The sequence below is a fragment of the Bufo gargarizans genome, chromosome 8 (assembly GCF_014858855.1).
Source record: "Bufo gargarizans isolate SCDJY-AF-19 chromosome 8, ASM1485885v1, whole genome shotgun sequence".
NCBI lineage: Eukaryota > Metazoa > Chordata > Amphibia > Anura > Bufonidae > Bufo > Bufo gargarizans.
Genome location: NC_058087.1, coordinates 90,983,731 through 90,996,010, shown reverse-complemented (window position 1 = coordinate 90,996,010; position 12,280 = coordinate 90,983,731). Strand labels below are relative to the sequence as shown.

The window sequence follows — 12,280 nt, the reverse complement described above, 5'->3', positions numbered from 1 at the left end:
AAAACTTAACTGCACAGTCTACAATATTGTGTTAAATTATGTCTATGAAACAAATTCACATCTACAGGTATACATTAATTAAACAATTGGCTTGTAATTCATCCTTAATGTAAACACATATAACTAATTTTGAATTATATTTCCTATGCTGAGCTATCATCGAAATGAGCATTAGCATGTGCCCCTAATGTGCTGATTCTTTATTTACTGACAGTAGCAAATGAACGTCAACCCGTGATAATTAAAAGCTGACAAGGGCGGTATACAAAGACTGAACATTCTCGGCTTTAACATAGAATGAAAAGAGAAATACTATACATTGTTTGTACTAAGCGAGATGGGTATTGTGTTAGTAATGCAGATACAGCAATGGACATGGTATATAAGGGCAGCTGTGTGTCATTCCACATCACCAAGGACTCAGAGATTCTCTAGGCAAAATGGGCAAGGTAAAGTTATTGTTCATTTTCACATAAAACAAATTTGTATTTTTTTTTTTACATTGGTATATTTTGCAATCTTCAAGGACCAATGCTTTTTAACCTTAAACATGAATCTTTATAAAGGCAATCAGTACAACAAATATGTTAATGTATTATTTATTCTACCAATTGAAGTAAACTGTATAATATTAAATAACAGGTACTGATTGTACGAACTTGAGTATTACAGTAGCTGAAAAAACGAAATTGTATTCAACATTATAGCACATATGTTATGAAAGTGTGCCTAGAACTAAATTTTGGTTTTGTATATAAAGCAAAACAAGATCCAAAAGAAGTAATTTACTATTTGTTCTTGTATTTAGCGTTGCATTGATTTAGTCATTTAATTATCATATTTTTCCTTTTATTCCTCTAGTCTGCAAGTTTATTTTTGCTTCAATTAGTACATTTAGATTTATTTTTTTCTCATTCTAGATCATCTTCTATGAGGACAGAAACTTTCAGGGACGCTCTTATGAGTGCAGCTCTGACTGTTCTGACCTGAACTCATATTTCAGTCGTTGTAACTCCATCCGTGTAGAGAATGGAAATTGGATGCTGTATGAACGTCCCAACTATACTGGGCATCAGTACTTCCTGAGGAAAGGAGAATATCCTGACTTCCAGCAGTGGATGGGAATAAACGATTCCATAAGATCTTGCCGTATTATTCCTCAGGTAGTAATGCTGTCTTTTTACTAAAAAAAATAAAGTCATGGGTCCTCACAGTTAAAGTTTTTTAAATGTTGCTTATAAAAAACACTCAGACTTTATGTCTTAAAAATTATCAAATTGGTTACTAAATGCAATAGTGGCACTAACATAAACATTTCTATTCACAATGATAACAAAGTCTGTAAGTCTCAAGAAAGACACAATACATCTGTTTCAGCCTATTACCCTACAATGTTGATCCAAAAGAAGCCAAAATTGCTGTAACGGTTTAGTAGCACAAAACTTTTTTTTACTCTGTGTGGCTTCAAGATTTTACTGGAGGTATCAAAATATCTTTATGCTGCATATTAGTTCTAGATTGTCTCAGACTTTATCTATCCCATTATAATATGTAAAACGTTGATCATAATCTGCAGTAAATGCCACATATAAATAGGAGTTCTCATACAGCTGGATTTACTGTTGATTTCACAAGATTGAAGTGATGGGTCAAGTATGGAGGTATACAATACAAACTTATAAAAGTAGATGTAATATAATGTAGATAACAGTCAAAAGGGTTCTCTGAGATTTACACATTGATTGCCTATGGATAAGCCATAATAGTTTGATTAACAGGGATCCATTTACAGTACTTGTTTCCTAAAATCAAGAAACTGTTTAAGCTGCATGATTACTTTGCAGTACAGGGAAAAATGAACATAAGATCAATATACATTGGTAGTACGCTATTATTTTCTTCACCTAGAAATTATCCTTTAACTATTTATTTTTCCCTACAGCACCGTGGATCCTTTAGATTGAGAATCTATGAGAGGGAAGAATTCAGGGGACAGATGATGGAGTTCACTGAAGACTGCCCTCAAGTCCATGAGGAGTTCAATTATCATGACATCCACTCCTGTAATGTCCTTGAAGGACAATGGATTTTCTATGAGCAACCAAACTACAGGGGACGCCAGTATTACCTGAGACCAGGAGAGTACAGGAGATACAGCGAGTGGGGAGCTGTAACCCCTAGAGTTGGTTCTTTTAGGAGAGTTCAGGAATTGTTTTAAACATAATTATTGTATCATTAATGAATTAACATGTGATATTGAAAAAACAACAAATTAAAACTTTCAAACAAATACAAATTATATTGTGTTGTTCATATCATTTGCTTTGGAATTTATAAATATTAGCTGAAAGACATGAAAACTATGTTATCTGGCTATGAACTACAATAAGGAATAATAGGCATCACCTATTTTTAATACACAAAATACCCAGGACAAACCAACGTGGAGGCCCCTTTGTATGTTGCCCCAGTGGCTTACTTTTCTAGACAGGGCAGGAGAAACCACTAGGGCACCACAGGTTGGTGAAGCAGTAGCATCTAAAACAAACGCGCAAGTTAGTGTAGAAAGAGTTGCTGTCCACTACAATGCTGAGTGAAGGGTACAGGTACAGTGGAGTGAGTTTAGATGAGACAGCTGACTCCCCTCCCACCAATTTTTACCGTCCATATTATTAGAAATTAGCAAATGAAAGCTGACAAAGTGGAATTCGTTACGAATTTCAGGAAAAATTCGATTTGCACTGAATGCAAATTTCCTTGCGCTTCGTAGTAACGAATCACATTTTCCTAAAATCTCTGCTGCATGTGTGAGGACATGGAGAAAGATAGTCTGGGAAGGCGGGGTCACCCATGCTGACATGCATGCAGCCAATCAGCAGCCAGCCAGCCCTGTGATTTCACAGTCCTATAAACATATATAATAATAAAAAAAAAATGATTTACAAGCGCAGGGAAAGATTATTCAAGGTGTAGGGAAAGGATAGAGAGGAATGCATTTCTGTTGAACAGGGTTCAGTCAGGGAGGTTACAGCTTGGGTAATAGGAACATTCCTATTAGACCTTGCACCACTGACTGGGCACCCAAATTGCCATTACACAGCTCTGCAATTCCAGCAAACCGTTCTTATAGGGTGCAAGTTAAGTTTGATACAGGCATTAACAGGTTATTAGGAAATATTTATATTTCTTATTTGCTCTTTTGCGGTGCACTTATCTGTAGTAAAGGCTTTGTCGGGTGTTTTAGCAGAAAAACAAAAAATATATTTGCCTTTCTGCAGTGCAGTTATTTCTTGTAAAGCCTTTTGTGACGTGTATTAGTGTAAAAAGTAAAAATACATTTACCGCTCTGCGGTGCACTTATCTGTAGTAAAGGCTTTGGTGGGGTGTTGTAGGGCAAAAAGAAAAAATACATTTGCCGCTCTGCAGTGCAGTTATTTCTTGTAAAGCCTTTTGTGAAGTGCATTAGCGCAAAAAGAAAAAGTACATTTACCGCTCTGCTATGCACTTATCTGTAGTAAAGGCTTTGGTGGGGTGTTTTAGGGCAAAAAAAAAATACATTTACCACTCTGCTGTGCACATATCTGTAGTAAAGGATTTGGTGAGGTATTTTACCGGAAAAAAGAAAAAATACATTTGCCTTTCTGCGGTGCAGTTATTTCTTGTAAAGCCTTTTGTGACGTGTATTAGCGTAAAAAGTGTATTAGTAAAAGGCTTTGGTCGGATTGTTCTAGCGCAAAAAGAAAGAATACATTTGCCATTTTTCGATGCAGTTATTTCTTGTAAATCCTTTTGTGCCATTTATTAGCGCAAAAATAAAAAATACATTTAACGCTCTGCGGTGCACTTATCTGTAGTAAAGGCTTTGGTGGGGTGTTTTAGCGCAAAAAGAAAAAGTACATTTGCCGCTTTGCGGTGTAGTAATCTGTAGTAAAGGCTTTGGTTGGGTGTTTTAGGGCAAAAAGAAAAAATATATATTTACCGCTCTGCTGTGCACGTATCTGTAGTAAAGGATTTTGTGTAGTGTTTTACCGGAAAAAGAAAAAATACATTTGCCGCTCTGCGGTGCAGTAATCTGTAGTAAAGGCGTTTTTTGTGTGGTGTTTTAGCGGAAAAAGAAAATATATATTTGCTGTTCAACAGTGTAGTTATTTCTTGTAATGCCTTTTGTGACGTGTATTAGCACGAAAGGAAAAAGTACAATTTCCTGCTCTGCTGTGCAGTTATTTCTTTATAGCCTTTTGTCATGTGTATTAGCACAAAAAGAAAAAATATATTTGCGGCTCAGCGGTGCAGTTATCTGTAGTAAAGGCTTTGGCGGGATGTTTTAGCATAAAAAGAAAAAATATATTTGCCGCTCAGCGGTGCAATCTGTGGTAAAGGCTTTTTTGGGGTGTTTTAATTAACTTTTTATCTATCTGATCTAAGCCAAGAGTCAGTGGGTTTGTCAGACACCACCCTTAGTTGGCATGGCCTTGACCCTGGGTTCACACCTAAGCGTTTTACAGCGAGTTCAAACGCGCTGTAAAACGCTCAACACATGAAAACCAACGCTTCCCTATGGCCCTGGTTCACACTTGAGCGTTTTACAGCGCGTTTGAACGCGCTGAAAAACGCCCTACGCTCAAAAAAGTTCTTGAGCTTCTTTGGGGAGTTTTGTCACGCGTTTGCGGCCATAGGATTGCATAGGAACGCGCAAATATGTTATTTTGCGCATTTTGGACCAGAAAAACGCGCGTCCGAACGCGCGTTTGGCACATAGCAACAGTCATAAAAGGCCACACCCTAGTGATCAGTAAGTGTCTAGCCTGACCAAGATGGAGGAAGCAGGCTGTGATAGTGAGACACTGATCAGGCTTGTGCAGGCAAAACGCTACCTATATGACATCCAAGATGTCAAGTACAAGAACAGGAGAAGCAGGCAGCAGGCATGGGAGGACATTGGAGCAAGCATCTGGCCACAGTGGAAGACATTCTCAAAAACTGTGAAAGAAGGCAAAGGTATTTACATGTGTGTTCTGAGTGTAAAAAAAAACAAACTCCTTGTGTGCACTGGTGTAAAATCTCGATGTAATAGTCCAGCCCAGCTCTACCTGCGGCCCTCCAGCTGTTGTCCAATTACAACTCCCAATATGCTGTGCTGCATTTTACTTGCTGTAGCCTGTTTAAGCATGCATGGAGTTTTGGAGTTTTGGTACAGCTGGAGGGCCGCAGCTTCACCATCCCTGTTCTAGTATATGGTCAGTCAATAGTTCCCCATCACCCACATTCTTGCACAATGTAGTCGGCCAGTATGCTCAATTTGCACTTGTTCCAAACTGGCAATGTATTTTAAATTCAAATGTACATTAGTGGTGCGGATTTGGGTTATAAAGTTGATATGGATATTGTCAACGTTGAAACATTATTGTGCTTGTGGGCTATTGCAACACTGGCACATGATAGGTGATTGTATGTCTATATAGTACCAGTATTGGGCACATAAATGGGATCTGTAATTCCGCCCACATTGTTTTCCCTTGTTAAAGGACGAGTATTGGTGGGCACTATTGGGGCTTCTACAAGGGGCACGATATAGGTGAAAAAACGGCATTGCACAAATTCACTCTTCAAATCTTTTAATTCACCCATTACAATAAACAAAGAAAATGGAATATTACAAGTTAAAGAAACAATTTTTGCAGCTGCAAAAGACTAAATAATATAAAATTATATGGCTTGCATTTGCCACGGTAACTCCCCCTGTGGTGACATAAAATAAGCCGCAAAGTGGTCCCGAATGGCGGCACCATGTGTGGTCCCACTCACACCGCTGCGATTCTGACTCTCCATGGAGAGTGCAGAACTCGCCATTTGTTGGCTAATATGCCAAATGCGCATTCCACCACCTTGCGTGCTCTGGTCAGGCGATAGTTAAAAACACGCCGCGCAATGGATAAATTACAGGTAGAGTATGGCCTCATAAGGTGCTCATCTAGACCAAATGCCTCGTCACCAACAAAAACAAAAAGGCATAGATGGATAAGTGGTGCCAGGCAGTGTGGTGTTTCCGGGAAGGTCAAGGGCATTTCTACTGAGCATTTGACCAAAGTCAGAATGCCCAAAAACAGCAGGGTCAGAGCTGCTGCCATAGGACCCCACATCGATATAACGGAAACAATAGTTTGCATCACATACCGCAAAAAGAACAAACGAAAAGTATTTTTTATAATTAAAAAACTGACTGCCACTCCTCATTGGCTTCAGAACGCGGATGTGTTTTCCGTCAATTGCTCCGACACAGTTCGGGAAATTGCAGGTATTTAGAAAAGTATCTGCAATTTTCAGCCACTCCTCCTTGTTTGGTTGGCCCATCACAACAGCATGAAGGACCTGCCAAATGGCGCTGCAGGTTTCCTTCACAATCACACTGGCTGTGGATTTCCCGATCTGGAAGGTGCAGTGCAGACTGGTCAACGATTGGCCTGTAGCTAAATAGCTGAAAAAAAGGTGTGAAAAACAACAATTCATGGATGTTATTTTATTTTTATTATAGTAAACTTCCTAAAAAGCAAGTGGAAGAGCCTCAAAGATGCCTTCATTCGTCATCGACGCAAAGAGAAGGAACAGAGGAGTGGAGCTTCGCCAAGTGCACGGTCCAGCTATGTCCATGCGGAGGAAATGGCCTTTCTAATCCCATGCACTGAAATGCGTAGGTGAGTCCAGGGCATACACATGCAGGAGAGGGTGTGGTATGACATGCATTCACTTTCATATCTTGCACATACTTATGTATATTTTCATGTTCACAGCTCCGATAGTAGCTGGTTGAAAAGACAACAGCAGGAGGAGGAAGAGGAGGAGGTCACCAGGGACAGTGAGGCCTGTGCGTCTACGGGCCCACTAAGTCCTCCACCACCCGATCCCACCCCTACATTCCAAACACCCTCACAGCCTGCCCCACCTGTCGTGGAACCCGAAAACATTCGGACTCACCGTTCAAAACGGAAAAGAACCGATCGCCAGGAGGACCGGCTAATTGCATGCCTGGATGCACTTGCCCACCCAGAACCCAAACTCACTAGTGATGCACTTTTCTTACTGAGTTTGGAGGAAAAAATGCTGCTAGTTCACTGAAGTCGCATAACTGAAGCGAGGGACGCCTTAACAAGGACTCTAGACAGCTACATTACACATTATGACATCACACAGCCCAACAATGCTCCACAACATCCACCACCACATCCATCACCACATCCACCACATCCACCACAATATCCACCACAACATCCACCACCCACTCACACATACACATTACAAACATACCCACAAACTAACATACCACACCCTCACGACACATGGCACACACAACCACAATCATCATACAGCTATGCCTCCACCAGCATGGGCACCAACACCTCCACCACCACTCAAATGCAACCTGCCCAGCAATTAGGCGGAATGAGAGAGGCCATGCGGGATAACGAGCCACAATACCAAAACCTTTGAGAAGTAGCATACTTAATTTGGTGCATCAGGGGTGTTCTTCCTTCATTGTTAATATCGGAAAATTACCGAATAATTTTAAGTTAACAATTACAAAACCTATGTTGATTGTGTTAAACACAGCTTGCGCATTTTTGGAGGAACTGTAAGATGTTATTACTTTTCCAAAATATAAAAACATTTGCAAACTTTTTGGGACTCTTATTTCGAAGAGAGTGTTTGGTATGGATAAATGTGGGTAAACTATGTATGGTATCTATATGCCAAATGTAAAAAGCATACACATACAATACCCCCCTCAAAAACACTTGAAACGTCACAACCACCAGTAGAAAATAACAAAGGCCACACTAATATACAGTCAACACACAATGCAAATGCTTTATTAGGCCACAATTAAAGTCTACTTACCGCAAAGTAATGATCAGTCTTTCCGCTGGTGGGATACTGTCCCGCATGAATGTGTCCTGACGTTGTAAACGGGTGCCCAACAACCCCAGGAGCTCATCAAAGCTGTTGCAAACGAAAATGGTGAGGGTTAACAATACCAAAAAACTACAACTGGTACCTTCACAATTGGAACACAATTGGAACCCCACTCCTAGAACTATTGTATTTGTACAAACCTGGTGATGGACATCCGCGTGTATGAAAAAAATTTGTCTTCATGGGCCCGGAGGGTCTCGTACAGTGCCCAGAACTGTCCCCTTTCCTGTCGGTTGGCAATGACAGGATGGACCCAGAAGCGTCGCCTGCTCTCTCTCCTACGCCTCAAACGTCGGAGAATGATTGCTGACACAATTGCCACAATTGGTCGCCTTTGGGAGTATTCCATGGTCGCAAACAATCCACTACAATCCACTCTCTCAACACACATTAAATGTATCACCTCCATTTCTCTCTCATTAGACACCTTTCATATAGACAGGCCTGTATTTTCATTGGACAACACTGCTGTCAATCACACAAACGCGCGTTCTACGTGCGTTGACTGTGGACAAAAATGCGCAACAAAAACCATGCGTTTTGTCGTGCATAAAATGTGCATATCCAAAACGCTCAGGTCTGAACCCAGCCTGAAGCAGACCCTTCACCTTCACTTGTCCTCAACCTGCCTCTGTCATTTTCAGTTCCCAGATCCACAGAAGTATTGTATCCTGTGGGCTCAGCTCCACTATACAGAAAGGACGAGGTGCTAGAGGACAGTCAGCAGCTACTGCCCAGCCAAGATCTGGAGGAGACATCCGCCGCTTCCTCTGCTAGGTGGGCAAGTAGTGATGAGGAGAGTGGCATGGTATCTGGTGTTGCGAGCAGTCAGGCTCCTGATCCAGAGACAGTTGATAGAGATGTGGACTTCATTCTTTGAATCAGCTAAGAAAGATCCAACATACAGATGTAGCAGGGGTAACACACACACACACTTTTAACTCAAATTTCTTAACTCATAGCGTTATCTTGAAACAAAAGCCATTAAAAAGCAATTGCTTAACACATTTAGTTGCATTTAGTTTAGATAACATCTCTCATATAGCATGTGTGTTAACCCTGCTACATCCATGCTCCAGCTCTCAGACAACACCTTATCTTCTCCAGAGCACGAAGGTTCCATCCTACCAAGGAGAACATGCCTCCTAGCTACGTCATATATACTTTTTTGCTGTTAGTGAAGACACCATTACAAGATGACGCCTGTAGTTAGATATTTACATAGTTCGCATACCACAGTTAGTAAAACAATGCACAATGCGCAGATGCCAAGTGTTCTCTTTTCATATTTTCATATACTAGCCAATGTAACAATGCCACATGCTTCAGGGGGAATGCCCCTCTGATGACTTTATAAACTGCTGTACTTCCTGTAATAAAAGAGAATTTGCTTTGACCCCTGTGTGTGTGTCACAGTTGTTTTCTTCCGTGAATTGCTATTAATTCGGAGCAGTAGACCAAACGTAATCAGCCCTGATTAAGGGCAACTTCAACAGCTGGCACCCAATACATGGGGCTCAGTAACGTCGCTAGCCAAAGTTTGGGGTTCCTAAGGGAATGGTGAACCATGCTTGAGGACTAGAGGACTGCAGCCTCATTCAGACCAGGTGAGAAAATTTGGTTCTCTCATCTGCCTCTTGCTGCTCCACTGTGCTGTGGTAATCTGTTATGCTATTGATGTTACGTAGTAGCAACTTCAGTTGATGTAGAATCCTGAGTTCCTGGAATCCTAGAAGGATTGCTCTTCTGTGGTTGTGTTTTGTCTGTGTGGTTTGTGTCAGGCACCTTCACAGTTAACGGTTAAGCAGAGCAAGAGATTTCCCCTGGCAGGGGGGCATTAGGGGCTACTAAATTATGTGTCCTGGCCAGACAGAGGGAGTAGAGGGAGGACTGTAAATTATCTGCCTGGAGTGACGGAGGGTTAGTCCTGCACTGGCGGACCAGATGTGGTAGCCAGGTAAGAAACAGTTAATATCCTGCACAGGAGTGAGCCCTGCTTGGGAGCGTGAAGGAGAAGGTGCCTGCTTCTGTCTTGGTTGTAAGTGAATAAATCCTTGGGACTCTTGCACTCTCTGCCTGAGGGCGAATATAAAGCCCATCAGCTGGTGGCCTGGGAAGAGGGTAGCAAGCATGTGAAACATTACAAAAAGTTGATGAAGATAGCTGGTGGTCATGAGAATGGAGAGTTAAACTCTGCAATGTGGAGGAAAGTGCTGGCACAGTGCCATGGAAAATTGTGCGATGAAGGCTTACTGGGTGCTGCGCAGGCTTGGCAGTGAACAGCAGACCGCCTGGTTCCTAACGGAGGATCAGAGAGATGGGATGAAGGTCTGTAAGCATATGTCTATATGCCACAGAGTGGAACACCGCCGCCCTATAATGGCGCTGGTGTAGCAGTATCTGGTGATTTGCACTCTGAGGGGCTCCGCCCATCGAGTGGGATGACAGTGAGGAACCAGCAGGAAGGACAGGCGCACATTGTGGGCAGCAGAATCCTGATGCCCGAGATACGTGTCTTGCTTGTGGTGCCCCCTGGCCCCACCCTTCCAGAAGTGGGAGGGCCTCTGATGACCCAGCTCCGATCCGTAGACACAACTTCGCCAGTTCAGACGGTCCTCTGCCCTGTCCAGCCCCCACCGCAGGGTGACAGACAGTCCACTCCGAGTTGCCCCGATCCTCCGTTGATAACATTTGAAGAGACAGTGCAGCCCTGTGAAAACTCAGTCAGTGAGACTGCAGGGACAATGCAGAAGCTCATAACCCCCCTGTATTCCGTGTTAAATCCACACGGCACATATTACGTACCAGGGGGTCAGGTTACCCATCCTACTGTACCCCCCGAATCCTTTGAATGTGCCCATCATGATGGGAGTGGAGACACGGGGACAGAAAGAACAGAAAGAGCAGTAGGAGGAGGAAGAGACGAAACCTCCTCAAGACCCAGCATTTAGAGCTCCTGTCAGTCCCCCTTCCTTCATGAACCTGCCAGGAGCAGCAGGGGGGAAAACAAACAGAGGAGATGTGGAGTGCAGAAAGGAAGGAGAGATAGAGAGAGAGAGAGAGAGAGAGAAAGAGACCTGGAGGTGGCCAGATTAGCAGGACAAACAGAGGTCCTAACCAGACAAGCCAGACCCCTAAGCCTTCCCCTGAAATGAACCATCAGGGGAGAAACATGACTTAACCCCACACAGGCCACCAATCTGGTGAACTCTCCCCCCAGCCCGAAATCATAAAAACACATTCTGCCACATGAAGAGATCTGTCTGGACTTACTCAAATTAACGCAGGGGAATCTTTTTGGTCAACCATTGCTAAGAAACTGGCATCCCTGAACCATGGGGAGGAAGAATACCAAAAAAACTATCAAACTGGAGTGCATTTTTGTGAATTATTGGAGACTTGGGCTAGGACCAGACTGGCCGATCAGGTGATCCAAATTCAGCATATGAAACAAGATAAGGCAAAGTCAGTGGTAAAAATTTGCAAACCGAATGGAGCAAATTTTTAAGGACCTGGGGTTCTCTAAACAGGACCCAGTACAAACTAGAATGCTGTCTAGTGCTTTTGCCGATTGATTAAAACCTCACATCCAAAAAACTGCTCGCCCAAAGTATCATTCTGTTCCTCTTGACACGTTAACCTTGGTGGATAAAGGAATAGAGGCAGCTCCCTGGGCCAGCGTAATGCTCTCAGCCAAAGCATATCCCCCCGTCCAGGGTGAGATACCAGACCTGCTGAGGTCGTGGCCGGCTCTGACATTTCAGAAGAGAGCGCCTGCATAACCCCCCTCAGCAAGGAAGAAGGGGGCCGTCCGGTGTGTCTACATGGGCTCCCCCTCCTCCTCCTCCACCACAACAGGGAGGGGTACCACACCCTCTAGGACAGGGGCAAGCCAGATCCACACATCAGAGTAGCCAACCCCACCATGGCCCTCCTCCCTCCCCACTGTGGACCTGCACCTACAGTGCAGCTGCAGATAGGGGGAGACATGCACACTTTTCTTGTGGATACTGGTGCAGCCAGAAGCATAATTGGACGTGATGAGATCCCCAAACCCTCCTTCCTGGACAGTGCATCGGCATTGATGGACATGATCGATCCTCTCCCTTAACAAAACCGCTCAGTGTTTCTTTTGGACCACAGCCATCCAATGAAGTGCTTTCACAGTTTGTAGTCTCCTCCACGTGTCCACTTAACCTTTTGGGTGCAGATCTGCTATACAAAATGAAAGACAACATACAGTTTCAGCCCGATGGTACAGTCACCCTTTCCACTCCCCTTTAGCCAGAGGAGACAGTCATGTTGGCCGCTC

At 43.0% G+C, this 12,280-nt stretch overlaps 1 protein-coding gene across 2 annotated transcripts; it reads left to right on the top strand.

The window, feature by feature from the left end:
* The first annotated feature begins 440 nt into the window (after window positions 1–440).
* LOC122944519 (gamma-crystallin 1) lies at window positions 441–2,231 on the top strand. Of its 2 annotated transcripts, none has more exons than XM_044302894.1 (3): window positions 441–449; window positions 921–1,163; window positions 1,943–2,231. In XM_044302894.1, the coding sequence occupies exons 1-3, from the start codon at window positions 441–443 to the stop codon at window positions 2,216–2,218; spliced, it is 528 nt and encodes a 175-aa protein (XP_044158829.1). In that variant the 3' UTR covers window positions 2,219–2,231. The 2 variants fall into 2 exon arrangements, with proteins under 2 accessions (XP_044158829.1, XP_044158828.1); XM_044302893.1 differs by having other exon boundaries at window positions 921–1,166; window positions 1,943–2,218.
* Window positions 2,232–12,280: the final 10,049 nt, after the last annotated feature.

What these genes read in the sequence shown, in the direction of transcription:
- LOC122944519 (XM_044302893.1), top strand. An exon ending in GCCGTATTATTCCTCAGGTA is followed by an intron (nt 1,167 to 1,942) that starts GTAATGCTGTCT and finishes TTTTCCCTACAG; the next exon opens with CACCGTGGATCCTTTAGATT.